This window comes from Neoarthrinium moseri (assembly GCF_022829205.1).
Source record: "Neoarthrinium moseri strain CBS 164.80 chromosome Unknown scaffold30_Wmoseri_CBS_16480, whole genome shotgun sequence".
Lineage (NCBI taxonomy): Eukaryota > Fungi > Ascomycota > Sordariomycetes > Amphisphaeriales > Apiosporaceae > Neoarthrinium > Neoarthrinium moseri.
In genome coordinates, this window is record NW_026055144.1 from 116,896 (window position 1) to 132,246 (window position 15,351).

General features: G+C 54.6%; 3 protein-coding genes across 3 annotated transcripts; all 3 read right to left on the bottom strand.

Annotated features, from left to right (window-relative positions):
• Positions 1 to 592: 592 nt before the first annotated feature.
• On the bottom strand, positions 593 to 2,076 carry JN550_007653 (uncharacterized protein; the record flags this gene model as incomplete). The annotated part of the gene is made up of 4 exons (XM_049319527.1): positions 593 to 1,176; positions 1,228 to 1,292; positions 1,356 to 1,800; positions 1,866 to 2,076. 4 exons carry the CDS (start codon positions 2,074 to 2,076, stop codon positions 593 to 595), a joined length of 1,305 nt encoding a protein of 434 aa, XP_049170310.1.
• Positions 2,077 to 3,878: 1,802 nt separating this feature from the next.
• On the bottom strand, positions 3,879 to 7,166 carry JN550_007654 (uncharacterized protein; the record flags this gene model as incomplete). The annotated part of the gene is made up of 1 exon (XM_049319528.1): positions 3,879 to 7,166. One exon carries the CDS (start codon positions 7,164 to 7,166, stop codon positions 3,879 to 3,881), a length of 3,288 nt encoding a protein of 1,095 aa, XP_049170311.1.
• Positions 7,167 to 8,374: 1,208 nt separating this feature from the next.
• On the bottom strand, positions 8,375 to 14,878 carry JN550_007655 (uncharacterized protein; the record flags this gene model as incomplete). Its single annotated transcript, XM_049319529.1, has 4 exons — positions 8,375 to 10,010; positions 10,078 to 12,869; positions 12,942 to 14,732; positions 14,807 to 14,878. The coding sequence occupies 4 exons, from the start codon at positions 14,876 to 14,878 to the stop codon at positions 8,375 to 8,377; spliced, it is 6,291 nt and encodes a 2,096-aa protein (XP_049170312.1).
• Between the last annotated feature and the right edge of the window lie 473 nt (positions 14,879 to 15,351).

Sequence of the window (15,351 nt, forward strand, 5' to 3'; positions counted from 1 at the left end):
CCAAGACGTATAAGTATCCCTCGTAGTACTTCTGTCGTCTATAGGCTCATCAGAGCCTTATAGTGACGCTTGGCATCTACGGAAATACGCGAATGGGAACAGGCCGTGTATAAAAAGTGGATCCCGAGAGTCAAAACTACTGCTCCCGTGTAGAGCCTTGTCCCTGTGCGCCTGGTTGGTACTAAAATTGCAGTGCTGGGTAGCTGCATTGTCAGGTTGTAGTGCCGGGTGGCTGCATTAGAGCTCACTATACAGTCTGGCAATCGGTCTTTGTATAAAACCCCCTCTTCCGACGGAACGTTATGTACATAGCAAGCCCGTATCTTTGGGCGTGAACCCTGCAAAACCGATGCTACTCGCGCGGTTGTGGTCTTTCGAATGAAGCCGTGAAAACAATATTTATTGCATACCTTCCTTGCATGCTTGAATAGCAAAATGTTGATTGCATTTGATAGGGTAAAGGAGAGGTATCATGTTCATATCTTCTTCAACTTCGGAACTCATATTCATGATAATGCCTCATCTGCCCAAGATCTTCTTTTCTTCTTTCTTTGTTTCTCTTCGTTGCCGTTTGTTGACTTTCACTCATTATTCAAAACCCTTTAAACCGACCATCATCCCAAGCATCGTCGGCGTCCGTACAACTCGTGACATGCGTCTCGAAGCTCTTCCCCCTCCTCGCGCCAAGGTCCCCGGGCGCGACTCCCAGCCCTTCCTTCCAGCTCGTCGTCGCCTCCTCGACCTTGCACACCACCACCCGCTGGATGTTGATGGCCGGCCCGGTCGAGTTGCGCGTGCTTGCCCGGCTGCTGAGCGAGAAGTGGCGCTGGAGGGGCGCGGTGCTCATGCTCATCGACGAGCGCCGCGACTCAACCAGCCTGGACGCACGCGGATACAGCGGGGATCGGAGGGACGATCGTGGCTGATCGTTGCTTTGGAAGACGTAGGACGCGTAGCTGCGCGGATCAAAGGCGGAGAAGCGCCTTACTTTGGGGAGAGTCGGGGGCAGAGAAAGGGTCGAGGCACGCTTTGACAGCAGGTTTTCGCGAGTGCTGTACTGTGGTAAAGTCACAAAGGGGCTTGTAGGGGGAAGTGGAAGTAAGTAGGCGAGATTAGATAGGACCAGATATCCCTGGACTTCCGCCGTGCTCCAGAGGATACCGGGAATGCTGTTATCTGTGAGGAAAGTCAGTATCGTGAATTGATTGGCTGGGTAGTTGAACCCACAAGTCATGTCGCGCGTGTTGCTAAGGCTGAGCGCCGGTATGCGAAGGCCAGCTGCAACGCAGACACTTGTGTCCATATTAGTTAGTCTCACACCTGCTTACGGAGGTAGAGGGGTGAATTAGACTCACAATCCTCCCAGTAGCAATATCAAGGCTGAGTAGAACAGCTTCTGTTTCCTTGATACCCGGAGCGAAACCACGGCTTGAATAACTGATACCAACACCGTCACATCCCCGCCAACGTTCAACATTGCGGAAACGGTATAAAAGGTGTTGGTATCTATGCAGATTCCTGGCGATCCGAGCCAGAACTTGCTGATAGGGGTGCACTGCAAAATAAAGCCGAAGAGGTTGGCCAAGAACACACCAAAGATAAAAGCTCCGACCGCAAGCACGGCACCTCTGCGGAAAGCAGTCCTCGGGGTCAGTCCGTAGCCAAACAACAGCAGCGAGGTCTTAACCCCGAACGTACTGATGGCCCAGAGCAGGTGGAACACATAGAGCAGCTTCCGGAACTCGACCACCATGTCCTCCGCGAGCGCACGGCGGTGCACCCCAAGGCCCAGGGAGAGACCTGTCGACGTGTTAGGCAGCATGTTCCCGCAACGGGCGTCAAGTGCAACAAGGGGAGAGTCCCACCCAGGTAGCCCAAAGCACTCAGCGCGAGGGCCAGCACCGTCGCCAACACCACGACCCCATCGTTCCACCCAAATCTGGCCCCGCCGGCACTCCACGCGCGGCAGCGCAGGCTCAGCCAGGCGGCGAACGAGGCGACGGAGAGCCCCAGGGACGCCGTCACGACGCCGGTGACGAGGCGTACGTTTTGGTCCTCGTCGGGTTCTAGAGCCATGGGCAGACTGAGGATGTATACCAGAGAAAGTCGGTAGGTATGACGGAAGATACGAAGAAGCAAGGAGAAGAATCCTCAACGGCTGTTCTTTGTTTTTTTTTCGTTGGCTCTTAGAAGATGGAGAAATTTAGAGCCCGCCTGGCAGGCTCGACAGCGAGTCTGTGGCGGAACGTCAATTATGTATTTACTCTAAGACCGCAGCGTCCCTCCCGTCCGTCCGCCGGCCCAGCCATGGCAGGTGTTTGTTTTCCGGGGACCGAGCGAAACCTGGGGATGGCCTCCGGCAACATTGGTGTTTGTTGTGACTGTGGTGTTTCCTTTCTTTTTTTTTTCTGTTGGGGCTTGCAGCCAGCCGGCGCGAACGGGCTAAAGCTTGGGCGAATTAGAGTTGACCAGAGGTCCTCCATAGCTCGGGATTTTAGGTTTAGAATGCATATAGTACGGGAGGGTTGTCTCGCGGCTAGTTAGCCGGCTAACTTGTCTTAGGGAGTTGCAGAGTCGTAGCAATGGCGATTTGTTCTGCGGTTGCCTGAGTTTGTGGGCTCTATACTGTGAGGACATGCGCAGCGACGTCTAAGATGATGCCGACTCGTACGTAGACCCAAATACTACATTTACCCAAGGTCTATTGTGATATATCCCAATCTTTCAACGGTGTACAAGCAGTGCCCACGTTGCGGGCGCAGAACGCTATCTAGAACACTCTCGATCTGGTCTCGGACATCGAAAGCCGCTAGCGCAACCGCAAGCCGACAGGAACGGGAAACCCTCCTTCGAAACGGCCCGCAAGGTTCGTCTTGAGATTGAGCACGTGTGGCTAAGAGGAGCTGGTGAAACACGCTGCCGAAAAGATAAAGGATATCAGGGGGCGGGAGAGTTCAGGGTTTCTGCGTCCCTGAAGAAGCTTGATGGAAGGAACAGAAGACAAGAGGAACATTAGGGCCTTGTCTGCCTACCAAGGTACCTTATTCTACTTTGTGGCGAACTGCTGAGATACTATGATTTTGAAAAACACAGACGTAGCAGTGAGCAACTCCCGAGGGCGAACAACACTGAGAGGTGTAGCAAGCCACTGTCCCCACACGGTACCCCGGGTTATAGACTGTCAGAATCCAACATCAGATTAAGCTCGTCCGCCCCCAGTTCACTCTGATGTCTCGCTCCATGGCCTGCCAGTACTTGCAGTATCGTGGTCACTGGGTGCGAATACATACATCGAGAGCCGAATACATTCACCCAAGCCCAGGCAAAGCCAACCTAGCCTCGTTTTCTAGAGAAGACTCCTGTAGTTCACATTCGCTGGCATTGAATAAAAACATAAAACGTTGGAAATAACGCTTTCATTGGATGCAAAAGCTATCTCAACATGCTCTACGTCTCCATCGCTGTCATCAGGTGCCCCTGAGTACTCTACTAGGGGGCCCATGGAGTTTTCTCCAACCGCTTCAAACCCCATCCCTTTTCGCTTTTCAAGCCCACCGCCCGGGACACCGAAGCTCAAGATGCTCCCTCCTTCGTATGCTAGGAAAAAACAACACGTGCTGTGTGGGGGTATCAATAGATATAATGTGCTCCGATCGATCCAGTCTAAAGGGAAGGGGAAAAAAAGACAAATAAATCTTCAGCCATCCATTTTTCATCCGCTTTGAGGGGGGCGGGAATCGGCGTAGTCGTTGGATGTCCAATGAGAATCCATCCCGTTGACTGGCCTAGCCCGAATACGCTTGTACAACCCCGTTCCTACTCCATCTACGCATAAAATCTTCTTGTCGCTGTCGACCCATGGTTCCCCTCTCTCTACCTCAGCCAAGTCCCAGCTGCGTCTCCTCCTCGGCCGGGATCGGCGTCCGCACCATCATTGCCCTCTCCTCTTCAAACTCTCTGAGGTCTGCGATGCTGAGGCTTGCCACGCTGTTGTCCTCGCTCTGCCCCTTGTCGTTGGGCAGGGGGCTGGGGCTTCGGCTGGAGCTCCCAGAGGCGATCCGGGGTGTGATGAGGGCGGGGGCCGAGATGGCTTTCTGCTGAGCCTGCTTTGCCTGGTTCCTCTGCTCTTCTCGCTCCTGCATAAGCTGTTTGTCGGCGTCGATAGCTTTGGCCCTTCGCTCCTCGACATCTTCCCTCTTGACGACTTTCCGCAGCCCCTCAGAGGCTTGGACCAGGCCGTCGATACTGATGGCGTGGTTCGTCATCTGACGGTTGATGTAGGTGTAGATCTCAGACGGCGCATCACATTGCAACAGCTGTTGTTCGTTCAACTTGAGCAGCGCCAAGGCAACCTGGAATAAGAACGTGCTGCCGTCGTTGGTGCACAAAACAACATCCCACACTCGGAAGAGCGCTTCTGCCGAGAGACAGTCTGTGAATATGCTCAGGAACCATTGGAATGTCAGTGTCTCGAGCTCGATTGACATTGCTTCCAGATGCTGCGAAAGCTTTGGTAAGACCTGCGAGACATACTGGCGCAGAACATGCTGGTCCGCACGCGAGGCCATGAGGCTGTGATCAAAGTAGCCCTCCGGCAGAATCCGCTCGATCATGCAAGTTAGGATCCAGAACGTGTCCTCCGTGGAGGGCATGATCAGGAGCAGGTTGGCAACGATCAGATTCATACCCTGGCAGTACCCAACGCCGGGGTTACGTCTAGCGTAAGCAACCAACACCTCGTGCAGCTTAGCCACTCCGGGTCCCTTGAGGAAGAAGATGTTGTCCCTGAGGGTACGGTCAATGTCCCTATCGATGTCGGTGACGGTGCTAGGATCAAGACCCTCGGCACCTTGTGCGACCAAATCGTCGTAGTAGCCAGGAATACGCTTGAAGGTGGCGCCGGAGCATTCGGACCAGATCTTGGGACGATACGTGACGGGTATGCCGCCTAGGACAAGATTTCGAAACTCGTTCCACTTCGCCCGGCCGACCTTTCCCTTCATGCCGAGATCGGCAACGCCGATGATCTCGCCGTCGGCTAGCTTTGCTTCAGGCAGCATCAGGGGCGCTTGTTGAAAGCGAGCCTCAGCAGCGGCAACAGCAGCAGCCGCTGCAGCTTCACCCTCGCGTCTCCTTTCAGCGCGTACTTTGCGTAGGAAATCGTTCCAGCGGTAAGTCTTGTCGCGCTGCAGTGCATCGTGTACCTCGTTCAACTGCTCCAGTAGTAGTTTCACAGGCTCAGTGTCTTCCTGTGGCGCAGTAACCATCGAAGCATCCTCGCTGGGTTTTGCTGTCTCGCTCGCTGCTGTCTCATCATTGACGGCGGCAGTGGTGCTCGCGGGTGGAACAAAGCCACGCCCCTCAGCCGTCATCAAGCCTGCTGGCGTATTGGCTTCATTCGCTTCGAGTACCTCCAGGGCGGACGCTGTTATTGAAGGCGTATGGGATAAAAGTTCAGTGGGAAAGGTCGCGATCTTGAGGTAGTCTTGCCATCTCTTGGGTCTTCCCTGGTCTAGAATATCTCCTGTCGATGAGGGGCTATCTGGTCTTTCGACAGACCCTGTCTCTGTTAAGGATTTGACGTCGTCCTCCACCAAATTTGGTGAGATATTGGCCCTCCCGCCCGAGAGCATTTCAGTACGGCTGCCCCTTTTCATCTGAAGGGCGACCTGGGCAGCTTCCTTCTGCCGCTTTTTTCTTCGCTGGTCATAAATGAAACCAAATCTATCCTTCAAGAACTCTGATCCGGCGTGATTATTATATACGTGGGTCAGGATTGGAGGCTGGCCCTCTGGCGAGAAGATGGTATCCATCTCTACCGGGCCAAAGTTATCGGGGCGCCCACCGGATGGGCTGGGTGGGCTGGCACCAGTGCTGTCCCATCTTTCGTGTGGTGTACTTCGGGGCGCAGCGTTCATGGGGGTGGGTGCCGCCCGCCGCATGGCCATGAGGGCCTTTGGGCCCATCTGAGTAGATACGGCTCGGGTTGACACATTAGTCCGGCCGCTCGCAGCAGATGAGGTTCTCAAAGAGCCAGCGTAGCCCGCAGAATCGGATCTTCCTCTGACGGAATCGCCGTCCCGACCCGTAGCCTTGCCGGCGACTAGTTGGAGTGCCATGCTGGCAAGCGATGCCGACGGCTTCCTCGGTCCAGGAGCGGAGTATATGCTGGAAGCCCGGCTAGAGCTCCTGACGGACTCGGTGTCTGGCGGTGTGAAAAGATCCTCCTGTATGGTTGGTCGGCGCTCGCCGGTCGTGGGACCGCGCAGGGCGGCCTTGGCCCCGTCGCCGTTGACACTGCTCGCCCTACTATTCCTCTTGCTCGTGCCCGTTCCCAATATCCAATCCTTCCAGCCGCGCATGGTGCCCTTGGGCTCGTTCTCTTTCGGCGTGGACACGCCCGTTGCCCTGATCGTAGCGTCGTTGAGCCTACCATATAATGAGCTCCCGTGAGACACGGAATCTTGCATTGCGTCGCTCATCAGATCCGAAAGACCTCCCTTCTTGGACTGGTCCTGTGCTTTCAAGTCGGCCTCAACGACGCGCAGCCGCGTCTCGAGATCCAAGTTGGACAGTCCGCATTCTAATATAATCTTCCGCAGAGCCCGTTCCCTCTCGTCGGCCCTCCTCCGTAGATTTGCGATCTGAGCGTCGCGCTGGGCCAGGTCCTCGGCGACCTGGCGGACCAGATTGACGGCGCCATGGCGATTGATCAGGCGCTGGATGTGGTCGTCATCTGCGACATGAAGGGCGCCCGGGATCTTTCTGGTGGAGAGTGGGGTGTCCTCGAACAGCGAGTTCCTGTTCGTCCGGGGGGTGCTCTCGGACGTCAGGTCGTCGACGATGGAGTTGACGCTCTGCGAGTTGGAGGGCTTCCTCCTGGCGTCGTGGGTCGGGCTGGCGTTCCAGGCGGCCGAGGTGATGTTGTCGAAGAAGGGCGGGTCGGCGCGGGGCGAGTCGGGGGAGAAGGACGGGAATGACGTGAGCGACTTGTCGGACGCGGCAATGGACGAGGCGGAGCTCGAGGGCTGTGAGGTGAGTTTTGCTCTCTGGCGCGACTTTGCGCGCATGGTATGGCCGCGGCCGCTCCTCAGCGAGGTGGTCGAGAGCTGCGAGGTGGAGCGCTCCAGGTGGCCGGTGGTGGCGGACGACGGTTCAGACTCCATGTCGTCGGCGGTTCCAACATAGCCAGCGGTCAGCGCACTGCTCTGTGTTGCTGTCGGCGGTGGTGTTATTGCAGGTTGAGCGCTCGCGGCATGGTGTTTATGGGATGGGAGAGGCCCACGTCAACAAGAAGCCCGAGGCAACGAGGCTACAGCGGAGCGGTGCTGCGACTGTTAGACTGTTAGTCAATGATGGCATTCACATGATTTGTTGATTTATGCAGCCCGGTCCTGGTGTGGAGATGTGCCACGTCGAGATTCGGTAGCCGTGCAGGGTCCAGTCCGTCGGGCTGCTGGGAGGGGGATAGGTAAAACGGGCCCCCCGTCATGATGATCCGTCGGCCAGGGCAGGGGGAGGACCAGCAGCCCAACCAGTCAGTGAATTATTAGCCAACTTACACTTGGGTAACCTAGCTCGTACCGTGTACAGTAACCCAACGCCAACGTCACGCCCCAAAGCCAACGGCCCTGTCCCAGCACCTTAATTGTTTATTTGCCCGAGCTTGAACACCCCATGCCTACGGCCTGTTTGTCCTGTTTGCACTGCACCCACCTGCAAATGCCAGAGTCTTGCTTTGGAATGCAACGGCGGGCGGTGGCGACGACTGTTTGTGCACCCGAGCCCGCCAAGCCTCGGTGACATCAAATTGCCCCAGGGTCCAGATCGGGTACAGACGACGATCTGCGATGCAGCCGCTAACGGCGAGACCGCACCTCCACCGTCCACCTGCATTCATTAAACGTCACCTACAAGAGGCATGGTCAGATCAACTTTAGCTTCACGCCTACCGCTCCCGACATTGTGTCAAGCTCAAGGGTTTTCCCCTGCCCCTGAGACAAGTCACCGGTCAACTGTCACCTGATACAAAGTACAATCGGTCAATTACCGAAAATGAAAAACACTGATGCCTGTCGCTGACGACTAGAATCTACCGCAACGCTGTGATGAACATGATGCCGGAATATCCTGGGCCCCTACGCTGCCTTTCCAGATAGTAGCCGGCCAAAGTGGCCACTACACACATATCTGGCCTGTGCTACGAGTCCTGAGACAGTCCAGTCCAATGAAACCGTTCTTTTTCCCCTGTACCATGACCTTAACCTTTACCTGGGGATGTGCAAATCAAATACCAAACTCCTAGAATTTCTCCTGTGTACTTATACAAATCGCGTGGGCCTGGTGTACCAAGATACACTGTAGCTCTTGTCGTCTAGTGAAAATAGCTTCCACGCTGCTCGGGTGTCAAAAAGGTCGGACCGCGTGTGCTGGGGGTCTCATCGTGCTCTCTCTTGTCTGCTTCCGTCCACGGCACGTCTCGAGGTGGCACACGGTGCGTTATCTCTTCCCACGTGATGCATGTGAATCGTTCTAAGTCAGAAAGTTGGTCAATCGTATATCCAGGACGGATTCGGGCTCCAAGTTCTGTGTATCGTACCTCGTTTGGTTCGCCTGTCTCGCTCGGATCTCGTGCGGCGGTAGCAGTGGACTGCGAGTCTGGTCTTCCGGTTGCGCTGTGAGACGCACCATGAGGCTGTGAACGATGTGTTCCGGCGCCGTTGCCGTTGCCGTCGCTCGCCTGCGTCAATCCGCTCTGCTCTCGGTTCTGGTCCGTTGTAGATCTTGAGTTGAGCGTGATATTGATCGTGATGGCAGTGTCATTACCGTTGTCAGTTACCAGCCGAAGAAGGTTCGTGAGCTCGTTTCTGGTTCTGGAAATAGCCTCCAGGCACACGTCAGAGGGCGGTCCTCCGTTCGTCTGCTGGCCGTTCTGGCGATGGCCGTTTGCACCAGATGTGATGCCGTTAGTGCGGACCGTACTGTCGGAAGACATGGTCAAGTTCTCTGCTTGTGACGGCTTGTTGACGGTATCTCTCGTCTCGTCTGTTTGGATGCCCTGAGAAGCATGAACCGGGGACACGGTCTGTGTACCACGGGGCTTTTGCTGTGGTTCCCACAGTCCGTTACAGGAATCACCTGCTGACCTTCTTCTTGGGGTGTCGTCAATGTCGGAACCAGTATCCATTCCACTGGGTACGTTCGGCGCACTGGAGGATCTGCTATTACCCACGTGTTTGTAGGCCGCGTCGCCAGCTAGGAAGGCCTGGTCTTGTTGTGCAGTCACTGTTGCGTCTGGATCGTTTTGCTGTTCAACAGCAGCAGGAGCAGGCTCGGGTTCGGGAATCGTGCCTTGTAAAACTCGAGACTCTGACGGGAGTGCAGATTGCGCATTAGGTACCGACTTTGCGTGCGGCAATGGTGCGATGCGATTCTCAATTTCAGATGACGCCTGTTCGACGATTTTATGTGCGACACCAGCCTCAGTGGAACCGCTCTGGTGAACCTTCTCAACTTTCTCAACATGGATCGTATTCGGTTGCTGAGCAGATTGTTCCAAACCGTATTCTTGGGTCCCCGCCCCCATACGAGGGTGTCCAGGCAGTGGTCCAGGCAACGGTCCCGGGAACTGCGGATGCGCCTGCCAATGATGAACGCTTTCTGCAGATGCGTTCGCCGGTCCAGGAACTGTGCCATTCATGCCACCATAAATGTCGCGAGGGCTCGAATACAACGCCGGGCCATCGAAACCGGCTTGACCCGAGCTGTACCGAGGCACTCTACTGTGAGGCGCGGTGTACAGAGTATCATACTGGCTATTGAACGCTCCTCCGTGGTCAAATTGGGAACCTTGAGGATAAGAGCCATGGGAAGTGGCATTTTGAGGAGCGTACGGATTGCCGACCATGCTGTTGAAAGCCGATCCGTAGTCACCGCCGATGACTGGGTGAGGACCTCCAGGCACGTTGAAGTTCTGAAATGGACTCTCAACGTAATAGTTGGGCATATCTCTGCGGGGGGGAGCTGTTATGCCTTGCGGTACGGCCTGGTTTCGTGTATCCACATGACCAAACTGACGGTTCGGTCCTTGACGCGTTGTCCTTTTGGGGGGGGCCCAAAGTGGCGGCATGTTGCGTGTATGAAGCAGGGTTATTTCTCGAGTCCCTAGTATAGACTTGGCCTCTATCCGCATTGCCAGTGGTCTCATTCTTGGCCGGTGCCCGTTTTCCTCTGGTGCCATTGTTGTTGACTCTTCCCGTCATGAAGCCAGTTCGCTGATTTGAACCATTCTCGGCCGGCACCTTTCGCCTGCTTGATGTGTTTGGGGTGAATGACATGGGTGCATGGGACTCTGATACCTGTTTGGCCGTCTCAGTTGTCAGCAAAGAAGAGTCAATGATGGAGTTCGTAGGATTGTGAACCCGGCCCAGATCAGTTGAGGTGCCAGGTTTCTCGAATTCCGTGCCAGCGGTCTGCTCCTCGGGGACAGACGTGCATCTTTGTTTCTCCAGCTGCGAGAGGAAGTCAGGGGGCCGGGCATCACCAACCGTTAGCTTCTCCTGCTTTTCCTTGCCTTTATATGCTTGTGCATTGGCCTCGGGTGCTGTTGACATATTCTCAGTCTGATTGCTTGGAACAACGTTCTCGACGGTAGAAGTACTCGGACCATCGGTCTTGATTTGGGCTTTGGATCTCACGGCCTGGCTCTGGCCAACAATGCCAGTCGGCTCCCCATCTGCGATCTTCTGCTGTGCGTTTCCAGTATGGTTGCGGGACGAGGAGGCTTTAGGGTCAAAAGCCACAGCACTATCACGACGGAAATCAAGCTCTTCAGGCTTCTTGATAGCTTTCAGATTCGATCGATTGTTTCTTGAAACTGAATCTCCTTCATTGATGCCTTTGTTGTCATGTCGAGGCAGAGACTTGGGTATTTTGCCATCTTGACGGTCTTTGCTGGCGCCCTGGTTTCGAGGTCTCGAAGACAGTTGAGAGTCAGCACCTAATAGCTCCTTCTGCTGCGCCTTGCCCCCACGAGGGTTTGGTGCCCGTTTGACAGTGTTGGCTCGCGATGACTTCTTCTCCTTTGTCTGTCTTTGTGTACCTACGGCAGGTGTCTGAGAGGGAGACTCGACGATGCCCAGATGCGAAGGACCCGCTCTGGCATCAACCGGGATGTGTTCTTTCATGACAAAAGAGCTGACTGCTTGGGGTGTATTGCTCCAAGGTGCCACAGGAGCGACTGTAGAGGGCGTTGTCTTCTTTTGTTCGGTCGCCATGGAAACTTTCTTCGCCACCTGCTGTCCAGAAGGCTGTTCACCACGGCGTCCTTGGACAGGCTGGGCAGGTTCGGCTTTCTTCTTCAAACCGAGAAGCTCCTTTCCTGCGTTTATCTTTCCCATTACACAAGACGTGGGAGTCTCCTGAGAGCTGTCAATTGAATCAGATTTCACACGAGGAAGCTTTCCACGCTTGACCGTAGTCCAGTCGTCACCATCGAGTGTCACAGGTTCCATTCCTTGGAGGGCTTCCGCATAAGCTGTGGCTGCGAACGACTCTGACTGTGCAGAAGTGGAAGTCGTGGTGGTTAGATTCTCCTGCGGGCCCGACTGCTCGCTGGAGGCAGCTTTTCGGTTGGATACTCTGTTCGACTGATCACCAGAGATGGAATCTGTCTCATTATTCTGCTCGGGTTGGCTTGCGAGAGCACCTGACATCATCGCCGGATCTTTCGTCGACGCCTTCTGCAGTTTGTCAATCTTGTCGTACACTAGAGAATCCAGGGAATCATCAGCCTTGTGCTTGTTTTCCTCCTGGCCGCCTTGTGCAAGGTGCGACTCGTTGACGGGTTTGTCGGCTGGCTTCGACGAAGATTCTTGGCCAACCTTGCCATCGGCGCCTGAGCTCGGCGTCTCTAGAGGTTTGGCGTTGTTGATTGTAGACTTTGAGTCTTTGCCTTTAGCTTTGCCTTTTCCTTTGCCTATGCCCTGCTTCTTCTCTGGCAGCACTTCTGATTGATTTCTGACCCTTGTGGGCTGAGAAGCGGATAGCTGCTGTTCTTGAGCCCTCGCTGCAGCCTCTGCTATCAGGTTTTTCTTCTTAATCTTCTTCTTGATCCTTTTTGCCGCTATAGTGTGCTTGCCTTGGCGCTCTTCCGGCTGGGTCTTGGGTACAGCTGAGTCCGAGGTATCAAAGATGCCGTCAGTTGTCTCCAGGGGTCTCTTTGTGCTATTTTCAACTTTCTTGCCAGAAGAGTGTGGATGAGCTTTTGATTCACCCAGAACCTGGACGTCAACCGTTTTATGTGCAAGGCCAAGTCTCTCCCTTGCCGTCAGGCCTCTGTCAACATTCTCTGGGGTAAGAAGATCCAGTTCAACCTGCGGAGAATTGCGCAACTCGCCGTATTGTCCAAGAGAACCTTTGTGTGCTGGTCGGACTGTGTACGGGTGAGCTTCCAGAACTTTGCGACGCGAATTGAGGTGCCGCCCGTCGATTTGATTCTTCTGTTGCTGGTTGCTCCGAGCCTTGGGGTGGACATCAGGTGCTGCAGCTCGGAAGTCTGCGTTGCCGTTTGATTGCGCCATGTCCATCCCAACTTCTTGTGAGTCTGCGGAGTTGGCAATACCGGATGCCGGTGCAATTGTCTTGGTCTTTGCTTCAGCTTCTTTCAGGGCACCATTCACTACAAAAGATATGTCAGGGTTCTCTGCCTCGGACTGCTGTGCCACTGAGGACTCGGCCGGGTTGGTAATGGCGCTCTGTGGGTGTTGTGACGGTGTGATAGCCGCCCTGGTGCCGCTGTTGACTTGTTCCCCGATGGCACCTACGAGTCCTTGTTGGTCCTGATCCACCGGACAGGTGTCTGCAGATAGCTGTGATGGAGTGAGGGTTAGAAATCGACCAGAGCATGAAACGTGAGAATCGATGAATTGCAGATGGCTCACCTTGGCTTGGCCAGCTGCTCCGGCTTGACGATGCTTGGTATCGATATCGCTTCCAAAGCTTGGCGGAGGCGCTGTTGAATCCCAGGCCTGTCTGTTCCTAAGTGGCTTTGATGCTTTCCTGCGCTGGGACTTGGTCACAGGCTGGAGGGATGCTTGGTGGTGCTCGAGATGCGCTCCTCCCTCCGGCCCAGGATGAGGATGAGGAGTAATAGAATAAGGATGAGGTTCAGGTGAAGAAGAAGGTGGCTGCGGGGTAACCTCTTGAGATTCTGGCGTTGCTCTGTGACCCAGGCTCCTATGCAAACCAGTTGCGGCCTTGTCACTGCAGCTTGTCGGGCGTCGGTCCTGGGTGGGCAACGGGGACTGATGCTTAGACGGATCCAGGGGCCTGGTGGGCCTTTCCTCCACCACCGGGTTGCGACAGTGTTGGCCTTCTTCCTCCGGGCCATCAGCTCGACGGTTCCATTCTAGTATACACAGGTGCTTGGGCTTTGACTCCGTTCCCCAGCTGTCCAACACAGCTTCCCGCCGTACTTGCAGGCTACATCGAGCAGCCTGGGCATGAAGATCCGACGCCGGTGTATCAGTGCTGTGGAAGCGACCGATGATACCTGCCGAAGGCGTTTCGCACAAGAGGGTTTTCAATGGGGCTACGGTCGCCTCGAATACGTCTCGGTTCGAAGTCAACTCCATATTGGTAACGTCGATCAAGTCGAACCTCATTGGGTTCAGCAAATGCGTTGTGTCCTTGTTAAGGTCGATTTGGGTCATTGTGATCGTCGTTGGCTCCATGCTTTGCAGCTTCAACATGAACCGGACTAGGAGAGGACGCAAGTAGTGGAAGAGCTTCCCGTACAAGTCATTGCTGGCTGCGTGAGACTTGACTTGTAGGACGTCGGCTAGTCGCCAGCCGTTTATTGGCTGTCTGGACTCATGCAGACACCTCCCCTTTTGGAAGAACGAGTGGTTTCGTTGATTGAACTCCCTAGTGTCCGTCAACACTGGCAGTACGGCATCGCTTAATCGATACAACATCTTGGAAAAGCGCCAGCGTCCATCGGTTCTCGACAGTTCCCTATTCGCCTGAAAGTTGGCGGCCATGGAAGTGCCAGACACGGACTGCTCTCGTTCCATATCGAATCGGCTGATGGGTTTGCAATCTAAGTATTCAAGTGCTTGCTCATAGATTCTTCCGCGCAATGCTAGTTCAAGTTTGCTTTTGTCGTCCTTGCCCCAAGGTAGGCTGACCATTGACAGCATGTTGGGAGTTTCGTTCACTCTGGTATGCTTTGAGAAACACTGAAGAGCTAATGCAACTCTATCACGGAGCAGTTGCATTGCCCAAGAGGGTAAGCGTGCCGAGTACCACAAATGGATGATGGCTTCTGCTGTGGAGACCATATTATCAGGGCTGATGCAGGCTATAAGTATGATGAGGTTTCGGCAGACAACCCTGGCGTTCCGATCATTCAATACGAATACAAACTTATCGGCGCGGGCTTGTGGGATCTCAACAATAGTCTTGATCAGGGTCCCTAGGTCTCCCGAAGCTCCCAGTAGCACATGGATCTCCTCTTGGTCCCAGAGGAGATCGTTGTTCGGGTCTAGCATGTTATAGGCGGGCAATGAGGCAATCAACCTATGGTCATCGCTCTGTTCCCATAGCTCAGCACCATTGTCATCGATATCCTTCTCCACCTTGGACGGCATGGAAGCTTCTTTCCGGTAAGAGTTGCACAGACCCTGGTGGCTGACCTTGAGATCTGCTTTTCTGCAAGCATCACTGCAGTACTTTCTCGTGGAGGTATTCCGTTAGCTTCGCGGTCACGGTCGCGGTCTTGCTGCAATGTTGGGATGAAACATACCTTCACAAGTCCACATCCCTCGCATTCGATCAGTGGTGCCTTGTCGCATACTCTCCGATGGAGATCATCCATTCTGCCGCAGGCTAGGCGGTTTATCGGCGTGGAGAGCGCCATGGCACATTAGGCCAGGAACGCGTCTGAGGCCAGAAGTGACGTGTCCGACCAGTGGGATGTAGAAGCTCGATGGGATCAGGGCTTGAATGGGAAAATGGAAGCCGTGGTTTTCTCGTATGCTCCTCCGTTGGGTGCCAGAGCGAAATTTATTGATGTGTTCTGAAGGACGGAGAGAATACCGTGGAGAGATGTAACATTCGGATTGACCTTGGCACGCGGATGTGAGGCAAGACGCGTTGCTGGACAGCGGTATTCACACCTTAAGAGCATCCAGTGCCCTCAGGAGACAAGGTCTTGAAATCGCGATGACAATTACTCGGCTTTGGGAAGTAGAATTTCCGCTAAGAACGATAGGCAGCAAATCTCATTGCTCACAGATGCCTAATTTGGCGTATCAAGGAAAGTAGCCGTATAACCGTCACGTCTCTTGT